General features: G+C 44.2%; 1 protein-coding gene across 1 annotated transcript in view; it reads left to right on the top strand.

The window, feature by feature from the left end:
• LOC149863059 (maltase-glucoamylase-like) overlaps positions 1–14,250 on the top strand; it is a 151,538-nt gene that overhangs the window by 75,205 nt on the left and 62,083 nt on the right. Inside the window, exons 25-31 of the mRNA XM_090051177.1 lie at positions 325–474; positions 1,413–1,622; positions 2,602–2,756; positions 5,980–6,148; positions 10,763–10,859; positions 10,979–11,091; positions 11,188–11,313. Of these exons, the coding sequence (XP_089907303.1) occupies positions 325–474; positions 1,413–1,622; positions 2,602–2,756; positions 5,980–6,148; positions 10,763–10,859; positions 10,979–11,091; positions 11,188–11,313 (1,020 nt within the window). The remainder of the gene's footprint in view (positions 1–324; positions 475–1,412; positions 1,623–2,601; positions 2,757–5,979; positions 6,149–10,762; positions 10,860–10,978; positions 11,092–11,187; positions 11,314–14,250) is intronic.

Below are 14,250 nucleotides of genomic sequence, written 5' to 3'. Positions count from 1 at the left end.
GGGGAATTTTGCTACTCCTGGTCTCTCTTTTTTCCTATTTTGTACCTTTGGAGACTCTTTAGCACTGTTCAAAATCATAGATGTACCCATGGAAACCAACCTTCAGCAACAGTTTTAGTTTCAGCTTTAGTTAAACAGGAAAGTGATGGTGAGTCAGCTGAAAATCGGGCTCTGTCCCAGCTGTTTGCTGCTATAACTCTGGAATTTTTTTCTTTATTCTGCCTTTCAAAAAGAAGGTGAGTATTATATATTCTTTGACATGTTATATACAAGAATTAGTGGCATGTTTTATTTATATATATATATATAATGTTATTGTTACAGGTCACCAACATAACAGGGCTTAAGCTTGAACTAGGAAAATCTTATGTACTATCGTGGGGTCAAGTGTTCAGTGACAATGACAGATTTGATTGTTATCCTGCTCCTGGTGCAACAGCAGAACAATGCAGAGCCCGTGGCTGCATCTGGAATGTAAGTACAAATTATTTATCTAATGGGAAGAAAAAGTAAATGGTTAAGAAACTTCTCTCTCTTCCTTATTATTTGATATAGTAAAAGAATGGCCCACCCAAATTTGATATATAATTTATTTTATAAATTTGTCTATCCCCAATACTTTTTGGAAAGAAGTGGTCATATCCTCAGCTGACCTATGTTATAATAACTCTGTGGAACTAAAACAATTTGCAGCCATTGGAAGGTGTTCGGTTCTGAGGACAGGGATCTCTGTATCAATTTTCTAAGCATCATACATCCAAGTCTGCCATTTGTGAAATCCATATACCCGGGCAGTGCACAAGCACTTCTCTTCACTTGATTTTCATCAGGTTCAAATTTCTACTTCTCTGAGCACACAACTTTGCCTACAACTTTACATACATTTTTAAGAAGATGGAGTCACAGTGACTTAGAGATCAAGGAGATGTCTTTTTGCTGTACATGCTAGCAACATTAACCTTTTCTAAAATCTAAAATGTTTGGGCACCTATATGTGTGTCTGACACATATTAATTAGCATACATCAGAACAGACTTGATTAACTGAGTCTGCAGGAGCATGTTAATTAGCATGTTCCAACAGCATCTGTATATTCAGTGTCCCTGCACTTCAAAATGGTGGTGGGGGCACTTTAACTAAAGCTCATCGAATACGCTGTAGAGAAAGTGCTCCCGCAACCATTTTGAAGCTCAGGATGTGAATACACAGAACGCTGTGGGCACTTTAATTAGAGCAGCACCTGAAAGCTGCTGTAATTAAAGCACCCCACCATACACATCAAAGCAAGTGTAATAATGCCCATAGTGTTTCATTCTAAAAATGGAAGCATTTTTTAGCAGTCTCTTTAATACATTTTAAAAGTAAAGTTGCCAAATACAATTCACTAATACATATTATCTTTTCACTTTCAGGACCAAACTGTTACGCAGAATGTTCCCTACTGTTACTACCCTCCCAACTATGGTTATTATGTTAAACAAATTCAATATTCTTCTTCAGGTTTAACAGCAAACTTGAGCACAAATGCTAATTATGTTAAGAATTCACAGTCTTTTACTACACCGATTAATACACTTACCTTGGAAGTGAAATATCATGAAAATAATTTCTTGCAATTTAAGGTAAATTAATATTGCTTCATTTGTTGAAAAGTACTTCATTTCTATAACCTTTTATAGTTTGTTCAAATGAGTCATCTATTTGTGCATTAATGAACCTTCCTGGTTTTTAGATTGCAGTGTTGGTTAGGTAGTCTTCTCAATTTAGCCAAACACCTGGTATTGAGTGTTGAGTTCAAGAATATTTTTCTTCTTACAACATTGTCCTTATTTATATAACTTAATGATGTATATAATTACCCGAAAAAATAAAAATTTGAAGGATTTTAACTCTATCATTAGGATGTAAGAATTCCTCATTAGAACATACTCGTTATTAGCAAGTAGTCTTATGTTAATATTTGTATTATTCGTAATTAGAATATATTCTAGACTTAATGAACCACAATATTGCTATAGTAAATTCCATACAATAAAAAACATCATGATAAATGTATTATATTATTCATCTATTTCTCAATGATTATTGATGATTAAGTATCAGAATATGGAATACAAGGAACATGAAAACCTGATATAGAAAAGCACTGAACATAATAAAAAGCACGTAGAAGGAAAAAATCATGTTTACTATAAAAATAAATAGGTTCAGAGCCGTTTTAACCAACAACCATCCCTGGGAAAACAAAATGTTTTCAATCCCTATGTTTCTTATTTGACAACCAACTTATTTCAACTGTGACAAAAATGGAAACTGAGTGAAAGAGAATGCCTCACTGAAGCAATTACAAAATATTTATTTTTTTACCTGATAGGGACTAGTCTATTAAAGTTTTGTTTTTTTTTTAAATTTATATTAGTCCAGCTTAAACATTTTTCCCTGTGATAAATCATCTCTGTAAAGGGGAGGACTGAAAGATATCTTTTCAGTTAATATGGAAAATACCGACTGAAATATGGGACTGAAATTTGAAGTGTCATCAGTGTATATAACCTGTGAATATTTTACATGCATTTGAGTGAACCAATTTCTCCTTCGCAGATTTATGATTACAACAGTAGAAGGTACGAGGTTCCAGTACCACTAAATATCCCTAGCAGCCCTAGAAGTACAGCTGAGAATAGACTCTATGAAGTATCAATTCAGAATGACCCATTTGGGATCCAGGTTCGACGCAAAAGCACAGGAACAGTTATGTAAGCAGGGGTTTCTTGGGTATCCAGATATCTATCTTTGTTAATTTTAGGTTGAGCCATACCATCTTAGAATCTCCTGTGTTGTGAAAGTCTTGTCTACTTTCCCCAGTACAGTAGGAGTCAGTCAGATGACCCTCTGTTTCTAGCGTCTGCTCAGCCATTGTTTAGATATGAGAACTGCTCTCTGAACTGCCTTTATAGAATAATTATGAATGGACTGAACTTCTATAAGTATAGCTGTACTGAAAAATATATTGCTTATCTCACAATTGGACAAAACTTTTCCCAGATTTTCACAGTATGGCCCATGCCAATTTTGCCCATAATTTTAGAATGATATTATGACAATATTTTTTTTCTCTACAATTTTCTGTGGATTAATTTATTGTTTTGTTCTGTCTTGTGGATAGCTACTTCCTTTTGTTTTATTCCAGATTGCATTTGATTTTTCTTTTCCTTTGTGTGAGATTTTTCCCCCTTCCCTTCTGTGGTGGGTATGACTGTAAAATGTTTTGTTTCCTTGTGGTTTGACATGGACTATGATTGACTGACTTCTGTTTCTTCTGCTGCTTTTCTGGAGTAGACAGGACTTCCTTACTTGCTGTATGTCTCTGCAGGGTGCTTTATTTTTTATTATTTTGGAGACTTTTTGGCTATATATTACCTCAATAGTCTCCCTGTCCTGTAAAATAGACCCCTACAGGATTGTAACTTTCTGAAGTACAAGTGGTAACAGAAGTAAAAAATTGTCTCCACCAGTAAGTATGATAGGTAGATGTATTGTATGTCTTTACATCTAACTAGATTTTTCTACCATTGAATAGAATATTTCATCTTCACCCTTGAATTTGGTGTGATCAATCTGGAGCATTTGGAAAATGGGGGAACTATTGTTCCAAGCTATAGTTAACAACTTATAGATTCATAGATTGCAAGACTGGAAGTGACTTTGGAAGATCATTGGGTCCAGCCCCCTGCACCTGGCAGGAAAGACAACTGGGGTCAGATGACCCCAGCAAGGTGACTGTCCAGTCTTCTCTTGAAAATTTCCAGGATAAATGATTGTACCACCTCTGGAGGGAGCCTATTCACAGTCTAGAAACCCTGGCTGTAAAGAAGTTTTTCCTAATGTTAAGCTTGAAATGGTCTTCCAGGAGTTTATTGCCATTACTCCTGTTATCCCCAAGCGTGCCTTGGTAAACAGTTGTTTGCCGAGCCTTTGATGGTATGACCCTTATGTAGTGGTAAGCCATTATCAAGTCCCCTCTCAGCCTTCTCTTTTTCAGGCTAAAGAGTCCTAGGTCCCTCAGCCTTTCTTCGTATGGTTTGCCACGCAAGCCTCTGATCATATGGGCAGCCCTTCTCTGGACTCTGCTGAGCTTTACCACATCCTTGTTGAAGTGCAGCACCCAGTACTGGATGCAGTACTCCAGCTGTGGTTTCACCAATTTTGGGTAAAATGGAAGAATCACTTCCCTAGTTTTGTTGGAGGTGCATTGATTGATGCATGCCAGGGTATTTTTTGCCCTGTTGGCTACGGCTCACAATGCCGGCTCATATTCATACTATTGTCTATTATTACCCCCAGGTCCCTTTCATTCATGGTGCTAGTCACTTTGGCATTGTCAAGCCTGTAGGTGTGTGTGTGGGGGGGGGGGGGTTGTCCCCAGATGGAGTACTTTACATTTCTTGATGTTGAATTTCATTTGATTTCGATCTGCCCAACTTGCTAGTTTATCTAGGTCTGCCTGTAGCTGCGGTCTATTTTCAAGTGTGACCACACTTTATCATAACTTAGTGTTGTCCAGAAACTTGGTCAGTAAGCTTTTCACCCCCACATTGAAATCATTGATAAAGATGTTGAAAAGCATTGAACCAAGCACCAACCCCTGAGGGACACCACTGGCCACTTCTCACCAAGGTGACACAGATCTGTTCATTAGGACTCTCTGGGTCCTACCCCACAACCATCCTACCTGGCTAACTGTCTCATGGTTGAGCCACAGTCCTCCAATTCATTCTCGAGAATGTTGTGAGATACTAGATCAAAGGCCTTTTGGAAGTCATGGTATACCATGGCAACCTCCTCTCCCTTATCTAGGTGGTGAGTTACCTTATTGTAAAAGGAGATAAGGTTGGTAAGACAAGACCTGTCTGCAATGAAGTCATGCTGGCAGAATCCTACCTTCTGTAAGCCTATCACATATAGAATCCTTGATGATTTTTTCCAGGATCTTCCCTGGGATACAAGTTAGGCTGATTGGCCTATAGTTATCCAGGTCCTCCCTCCTCCCTTTCTTGAAGATGGGCACAATATGGCCCTCCTCCAGTCCTCAGGAACTTCTCTGGAGTGCCATGAGCTTTGGAAAGGTTTTGCCAGTGGTTCTGCAATAACTTCGGCCAGCTCCTTCAGCACCCTCAGATGAAGTTCTTCTGGTCCTGATGAATTAACTTTTTTCAAAAGATCACATACCAATTCTATGGTAATAGTAGGAAGGCAATCATTCCTACCCTGCTCGTTCTGTACCCGCTCTGGCATGATTTTACCCATGGCTGGCTGAAAGCCTGAGGAAAGTAGTCATTCAGAGCTCAATTTTCTCCTTAACTTAAATACTGTACAGGAACGAAAGTGTTTGTTTTCCAAACAGAAGGGTGACTGATGAGGGTAACCCTAGTGAGTAGCTGAGGTCATCTTATAGGCTGTGTTATATACAATGTTTTGAGAGACAGTAGGAAGATTGCCTGAACCTCATAGACAATATAATAGAAAGATAATGCAGAATTAAAGAATGCCATTAAATGAAAACTATGCTAATTATCTTTATGTTCATTGGACTATCTCCATATTAGATTCTGGTCTCTATTATGAGACCAGAAAAATGAAAGCCCCAGAAAAATGTTCTGTTCTGCTACTACCCTCTTAACTATGGTTATTCTGCCAATAACATTCAATATACACCTTCAGATTTAATAACAAACCTCAGCAAAAACCTCACCACCACTTGGTGCATCTATATGTATGCTTGTAAATGAAATAAAGACTTTAACTCTTTTACAAAATGGAAGTCTTTAATTTTGTAAATGAAGTAAAGATAGTATCAGAAATGTGCTGGGCCACTATGTGGGTTTGTGTGCTGTTTCTTCTGGCACAGAAAACTGCTCCTTTCTTATTATTTCTTTTCTACATTTCACTGATGGAATAATTCTTTCCCCCTTTTTTCAGTTGGGATTCTCAGGTACCTGGCTTCACTTTTAGTGATATGTTTATTCAGATTTCAACCCGTGTCCCATCACAGTATGTGTATGGATTTGGTGAAAATGAACATACTATGTTTCGGCGTAACATGAACTGGCACACCTGGGGAATGTTCACAAAAGACCAGCCTCCTGGGGTATGTAAAAAAATAATTTTGATTTCAAATTTGATTAGTCTTCAAGCTGCTGCTCTTTCTCTTTGATTTTACCTTCACATGGGTCTTTTTAAGATTGATTTTCTACCAAGGTAAACAGAGTTTTTGAAAACTTAAATGTTTGAAAGAATGAATTCTCTCTTGGGTAATAGACTTCATATGCCTATAGACTGTATGCTAGATACTCAGGTGTGGCTTAGCTGTTCTCAGAAAGTGGCATCTTCTCTTTTTTCCTGATTTGGGTGAATTAATCATGGAGGAAGGCACAGCATGAAGTTCCCCCATTTTTCAGCATTTCATATCTCAGCCCTAGGCTTCTTTGAGTGCAGAGTCCAAAATTAACGTTCAAAAGGCTTGATTCAAAGTTCATTACAATCAAGTAAATGACTGTTTAAGCACTGAATCAGATCCTTGATGCATTTCAGTGTGACATAAAAAATATGTATAACATGGAGTAAGTTTATGGGCATCTTTATCATTTTACTTCTGACTAGAGACCATAATCTTGAGGCCGAGATGGCTGATAGAAAGTACATTTTGTGCTTTCTCCTCTTAAAGGTTTTAGACAATTATTTATTTCAGAATATGGTTATGTCTGCTTGTGGCAGGGCACTGTTGGTGCCTGCCACTTTAATGCCTGAGCCAAGCAGCCAGCGGGTGCTTGATCGCAGGCCATTTTAGATCTCTGGCCACCTATATAAACAGAGCTGTTTGCTGCTAGCAGGACAGGTAGTAACATCACCTGGCTGCAAGGCTGAATGCAACATCTTGGAGGTAAGGGCAGGAGCTAAAGGGGATGGTTTGGAGGCTCCTGGTCCAGGGCCTGTGGCCAAAGGTCCCAGGGGGGCCACACCCAAGAGGGGGAAGAGCTCAGGGAGCTAGGCAGCCCAGAATGAGGATGGAGTAGGCTGCCTGATTGGAGGGATCTAGTTGCTGTCCAGATTGAAGGATACTGAGGCCCAGTGTGGGGCTGGTGATGCTATAGGAACTGTAGATACCATCTGCGAGGCTTGAGCTGTGGTGTAGGGGAGCCACAGATAGCGCCCCCTGGCATTGGGGCAAGAATGGGCAGCTTCCTGCCTAATTAACAACATAAATTTGCATCATCAAGGCATGGCAGAAGAAGAGGAGGTGAGCGGTTGGCCCAGAAACAGGTGGGTGGGCCATTGAGAGGTTGGCCCCAAGAAAACCCCGTTAGATTACTCTACATTTAAAACCTCACATCTTTGATAAACTAGTATTTGCACAGGTAAATCACTTATGGTGTATTTAAGTATGCCTATGTGTTCTCATGTACAATGTGGTTTGCAGGCTGTATAAAGTTAAAAAAGAAATGGTGGTATCATTAGTCCCTGTCTTTTCTCTACATACTGGGTGCATCTACACAACACTTTACTGTGCTGTAGCTTAGTTTACTGCACAGTAAGCATCCATGTCTACATGTGCACACTTACTTCACAGTAACATTCACTACTCGTCTGGTAGCCTCTCCTGGTACAGCACTGGCCAGCCTTTGTGGCAGCCCCGGCCACAGGCCCCTTAAAAGCCTGTGGGCATTTTTAGCCCTTGGGCATAACAGCAGGGAGCCTGGTGGGACTCCTGGCCTCTGCTGCTGCTGTACAGGCCACAGGCTACCTGTGCCAGCCTGCCTACACCCCGGCACCACTGTCTGGCACTACAGTGCTACATGGCTGCAAGGCACATGCCATCCGGCTGTGCAAGGCTGCTCCAGGCTCCTGCCAGGCCTGCCAGCCCCTGGGTCCAGCTGCAGCCAGCTCCTGGCTGCTGCAGCCAGCTGCCCCATAGCCAACCCTCAGCAGCCTGTCCAGAGCCTGCAGGTACTGTGGGACATCATCTTGCTGCACAGCTCCCAGTCCCATGGTATGCCCCTGCACTGGGTGCTGCAACTAGCTACCCAGGCCAGGCAGCACAGAGGCAGCCATGCAGAGGCCTGGAGAGCCAGCACAGGAGCCTCAATGGCCTCATCACTCATGCCATTCACCACCACCCAGGGCTTTAACTGGTTGCAAGGGGAGACTGGCAATCTTGTGGCATTGTGGGGTGAGGCAGCGGTGCGGCAGCAGTTCACCACCCAGCCCCCCCATCTGGGGCCAGACCTGCTGCTCACCTCAGCTCCACATGGGCACAGAGCAGGAGCTGTCAGCAGCAGGGCTAAGACTGTGCATCAGTCCTTCTGTCCCTGGTCCCCAGCTGCCAGAGGAGGAGCTACCTGCACCAGGGGACCAGCAGCCACCATCGCCCCTGGCCCACCAGAATCACTGCAGCATGCACACCCATGGGAGAATGGCCAGAGGCTGGGCTGCTGTCTGCCTGTCCCTGGGCTGTGCCCCTACCTCACAGCCACCCACCTCAGAAGGGCGTGCAGACACATCACACTGTAAATAGTTTGCACAGGGGAGAGGGTGTTCTATTGTTGGTGGATGGGCTGGGTGGATCTGTGGTGCTGGGGAGGGAGGGCAGAGGGGAGGGAAAGCCTTTTTCTTGTGAGGACAATAAACTGTTTTTCTGAGAACTGTCCACAGTAAACGTGGTGTTGGGAGTGGGTGGTGGGGCAGGGGTCCGTAGGCAGCTGTCCAGGAGAGCTACAGCTGGGAGTGCAGGAGGAGGAGGTGGTTGGCCAGTGTCAGGGGCAGGTATCTGGCTTGCCCAGGGCCTCACTTTCTCTGCCACCACAGGTGGTTGTCTTCCACTCACCATGCCTCCTCTGCCCAGGCCTTGCAAAATAACTCTTCCTGGGCCTCGTAGATGTTATGCTGTATGTGGGCTGTGACAGTGACCTGGGGGATGTTGTCTTCAGTGAACTCAAGGAGGGCAGTGAGTGTGTGCCAGTGTCCTTTGAGGTGGCTGAAGGTGCACTCCACCAGCATGAGGGTCTGGTCCAGGCATCAGTTGAAGAGGGTCTGGTGGCAGTCCAGCTGGCCAGTATAGGACCACATGTGCCAGGGTAGGAGTGAGTAGGTGAGATCCCTGATGAGAAGAGGTGGGAACACCATGGTGCCCAACTGCATGTCTGGCACTCCCAAAGTAAAGCAGTCGCTTTGCACCAGGGCTGGCAGGGTGGAGTTCTAGAAGACATGGGTGTCGTAGGTACTGCCCTCTGAGCCAGCACTCATGTTGGTGAAGGCACTGTGGTGGTCAATGACAGCCTGGAGCACAACTGAGTGAAAACCCTTCTGACTGGTAGAGGTGATCACCATGGGACTGGCAGGTGATAGGGATGTGAGTCCCATCCAGGGCCCAATGTACTGGGGGAAGCCCAGGGCATGGAACTCTGCCACCACTGCCAGGAGATTATGCATGCAGAGCATTGTGTGCCCAGCACATCCTGGAGGGTACTGCGTGCCTCCAGAGTGGCCTCCCCAGCATTGGCCTTACCCACAGCAGATGGAGCTTCTCCAGGAGGTCCCAGAAGGTGGTCTGGGTCATCCTGCATGCCTCTGGCCACTGCTTGTTGTCACAGGTGTGCCAGACAAAGTGGAGCCACCATTCCTGGATGGCCCGGTGGTGGTGGGGCTGGAGGCCCAGGAGGGTGAGGGCAGTGCCACCCTGAAGCAGGACATGGTCCAGCTGGCAGGTATGCAGCAGCAGCAGCCCTGGGATAGTGCAGTGATGTTGAGCAGGTGGTTGCTACATGTGGGGGAGCTGGCAGTGCTCAGGCAGCCATGGGCCAGCAGGGCCAGTGTGGTGGCCAGCAGAAGCCCAGGGCACTGGGATTTGCTGTCAAGGGCAGGGCCTGGAGCAGCCATGGTGCAGGGAGGCAGGGAGGTGCAAGAGCTTCTGTGTGCTGCTCCTGGACAGAAATGCAGCTGGCCAGGGAGAAGGTTGACCTCTGGGCCCAGGCAGCTGCAGCCAGAACCTCCAGCTCCCCCTGATGGCAGCAGGGCCCCGTTCCAGGATCCTAGGAAGCGGGAACAGTTTGCTGCTGGGAGCAGCAAAGATGCTTCCACATCCCTGCAGGTACACATGCCTGCCAAGGAGTATTTACTTATGAGTAGTTTACTCACCAGTAAACTGGTCCTGCATAAAATTCACATAAAGACACACCTGCTAACTCTCAATCAGTCCATGATCTATTTATCATTGTAAGGATCAAAATATCATACCAGATTCTGCTTTGGAAAAAGGGAAATTTATAAGAGATGTATGTACAGAATATGCATACCTATATAAATATGTTTGTAAAGGAAGGGGTGACTTATACTGGGAAAGTTATTTTACATTAGCAGAAATGTATCAATATTTATTTAGGAATATGTAGTAAAACAATTATTTTCATTTCCACTTGAGTGTTCTCATGTATATTGGGCTCAATGTCAAACTCATAAGGAAAAAAAAAAGTCTTTTACTGGGAAATGTAAGCATTTACCTTAATGTGATTTGAAAATGTATTAATATATGCACATGATTGCATATGCTTAAGTAGGTATTTGAAGGGAAAGAAAGCAATTCAGTGATGACTTTTTTTTTAAGTTATTTGTCTGTAATGAATTAATTTTATAGTAAGTGTATAGAAAGTGTGTTACTGTTTATAACATTTTATGCCAGAAACTAAAATTCTCTTTGTTTGTTTTACAGTACAAATTGAATTCTTATGGTTTCCATCCCTTTTACATGGGCCTGGAAGATGATGGAAATGCTCATGGAGTTCTATTGCTTAACAGTAATGCAATGGGTAAAAAAAACCTCACATTTTATTCTCTGGAAGTGTTTTCATAACAGTAATATTCACTTTTTCATAAGAGTAGTTTTATCTGATTATTCTTTTCCTGATTTTCTGCTCTGGATTTTCAGAAATAATATTCCAGCCAACTCCTGCTCTGACGTACCGTACTATTGGAGGAATTCTGGACTTTTACCTGGTTTTGGGCCCCACTCCAGAGCTTGTTGTTCAGGAATACACTTCAGTAGGATTGGCATAATGTCACAACTTTATCACAATTTTTTCCCAATTGTTTTTAATACTTTATTTGAAAACTCTGTCTTTTTCTAATTTATTTTAGCTGATAGGACGACCAGTAATGCCATCCTATTGGGCTTTGGGATTCCAGTTATGCCGTTACGGATACAAAAATGATACTGAAATCTCTGACCTGTATTATGCAATGAAGAAAGCTCAGATACCCTATGTAAGATTTTTTGCAATTTTGCACTTACTATTGTTTGAACTCTGATTTCAGAAGGCTCCATAAAAAAGGGGAAGAGGGAAAGAAAAAGAAAGAAAGCAACTAGCCATTGAAGAATTAATAATATTGTGTTCATTGTGCTGCTGTTAAGCTTCTGTATGATTTCTAATGTCTAGAGCTACAGCTATAATGGCTAAAATCCACATAGTGGACTTAGACATCACAGTGCTGATCACTATAGCATCTAATTTTTTGACCCATACCAATCCTGCAGAATTCACTTCTGTACACAAGCACCCTGTTCAAATTTGCTGATGACACTAAGATGTGGGGGGATGTGGGCATGCTAGAAGGAAGGAATAGGCTACAATCGAACCTAGACAGGTTACAGGGGTGGGCAGATGAGAATAGGATGGGATTCAACACTGACAAGTGCAAGGTGATGCACCTGAGGAGGAAGAACCAGCAGCATACCTACAAGCTAGGGAACTCCCTTCTCATCAGTGCAGAGGCAGAAAAGGATCTTGGAGTCATCATTGATGCCAAGATGAACATGGGCCGGCAGTGTGGGGATGCAGTCAGGAAGGACAACCGCACCTTGTCATGCATCCAAAGATGCATCTCAAGCAGGTCCAAGGAGGTGATCCTCCCCCTCTATGCAGCACTAGTCAGGCCGCAGCTGGAGTACTGCGTCCAGTTCTGGGTGCCGCACTTCAGGAGGGATGTGGACAACATGGAGAGGGTCCAGAGGAGGGCCACTCACATGATCAGGGGGCAGCAGGGCAGGCCCTACGAGGAGAGGCAACGGGACCTGAACCTGTTCAGCCTCCACAAGAGAAGACTGAGGGGGGATCTTGTGGCCTGTTACAAACTAGTCAGAGGGGACCAGCAGGCATTGAGGGATTCTCTGTTCCCCTGAGCATGACCAGCAGTGATTAGAAATAACGGTCACAAGCTGGCAGAGGGTAAATTCAGACTAGACATCAGGAGGCACTACTTCATGGTCAGGGCAGCTAGGATCTGGAACCAACTTCCAAGAGAAGTGGTGCTGGCTCCTAACTTGAGGGTCTTTAAGACAAGGCTAGACAATCACCTTGCTGGGGGCGTTTGACCCCGGTACTCTTTCCTGCCATGGCAGGGGGTTGGACTGGATGATTTACTAAGGACCCTTCTGACCCTAGAAACTATGAAACAATATGTAGGGAACTTAGCTCACCTCCAAAGCGTGTGCCCCTACCAAAAAGTTATAGGGGATTTTCAAGTGGAGTGATGCTCACAGTTATTCCCATTGAAGCTGTTCCACTTTGTAAAACATAAATAAATATACAGATAATTACTTCATGGCCTAGTAGTAAAGATACCTAATTGCAAAATGGGGTTCCAACCCCTTTATTGGAATCTCGAACCTAGTACTTCCCTTTCCCAGCTGGGTGTGTCATACAGCTTCCTTCTCCTTCAAGGAGCCTACTGTATCAAGAGCTATAGGTGGTCTAGTGAATTCTAGTGGTGCTTAGATATTGAGCTTCCCAGAACCGAGGTGCTTCTGGGTATGTCTAGAAGCAGACCTTTACATGCTAAAAGAATTTTAAGGCCTCTGACAAATGTTACTCTTAATATATGCTTAACAGATTGATCATGCCTCAAGCAGAGACCTGGCCACAGGTTCGTTCAATTAATGATATGATAAACAGAGGTGTAATAACTTTGTGACTTATTCATCTTTTGTATAATAACATTGTGACTAGATCCTATCACACTCTTAATTGTACATGTGGCCAGGGCTCCCAACCTCTGAAGGATCCTGATTGGGGCTCCCAGTTGGAGAACTCAGCATGTGCTTCAGCAGCTGGGAGCCCACATCAGGTGATCAGAGCTTGTAGCCATAGGAGCGCAGTGCACTCCCATGGCTGGGGGATCCACTAGCTGAAGGGGGCTCCTGGCTGAGGGAGCACAAGGAGCCAAGGGTACTTGTACATGCAACAGGGATTTAGTTCGGTTTAGTTCTCCCTGAATTGAAACGGTGGGTTTTTAAAAGCCCGCCATTTCCAGCATTTCAATTTAGAAAGAATTAAATTGAACTAAACCCCCGTGGTGTGTACACAAGGTTGGGTCCCAATCCTGAGAGCTTACTTGCCTCCCGGGGGGCGCTGCAGCCATGGAGTGAAGCATTGGGTCCCCACACAGCTGAAGTAGGCAGGCAGACTCCAGGAGAAAAAAACAAAAATGGTCAGGCTCCTTGCTGCTTTTTTTCCGCCCCCCTGCCCCAATCCAGTTGAGCCTGCCTGCACAAAGTGCCACTGGGTCATACGACCCCTGAGCTGTGCGGGGCCTGGTGCTTCCCTCCGCCAGCAGATGGGTGCTGACACCACAGAGGAAAACACCAGGATCCCCCACAGCTCAGGGGCTGTGCAATCTGGTGGCAGCTCGTCCCCTCTTTCCCCAACACTGTGGAAGAAGCACGTAGGCTCCAGCACCCCTGCACCATCCCTTCTGCCTTCCTGCTGTGTGGGACTGCCCAGGAGTGGCTGACTTGCCCCTGGGACAGAACAGTAAGGTGACAGGAGGGTGGCTGGGTATGCTAGTGGCAGGAGAAGGTGGCGGGGACGGTGCACCAGGCACTGGAAGCCTGCCAAGCCTGAGCTTGCCCAAGCACATCAGCTTCCAGCACCACATGCAGTGTTGCACTTTGTTAGGTAGCAAACTAAAACGCCTTGTTACACCTATGTTACAAAGTCATTTAAAGTGGAATACAAGCGTTCAAACAGCAAGGCCATTAAAGCGGAGCAAAAGATAATTTAAACTAATTTTGTAGGCTGTACAAAGTCTCCAAGACTCTTACTTGCTGGTGCAGGGACCCTGGGATCAGGCTTCTCCTACATCAGCAGTATAGTACAATGGCATCTGATGCTGGATCTGACACTGGATCCCACTGTCATGCTT

The sequence above is a fragment of the Crocodylus siamensis genome, chromosome 6 (assembly GCF_052110815.1).
Source record: "Crocodylus siamensis isolate JL-2025a chromosome 6, ASM5211081v1, whole genome shotgun sequence".
Classification (NCBI taxonomy): Eukaryota; Metazoa; Chordata; order Crocodylia; family Crocodylidae; genus Crocodylus; species Crocodylus siamensis.
Note: the sequence above shows the minus strand (reverse complement) of the source record. Positions and strands in the feature narration are given on the sequence as shown.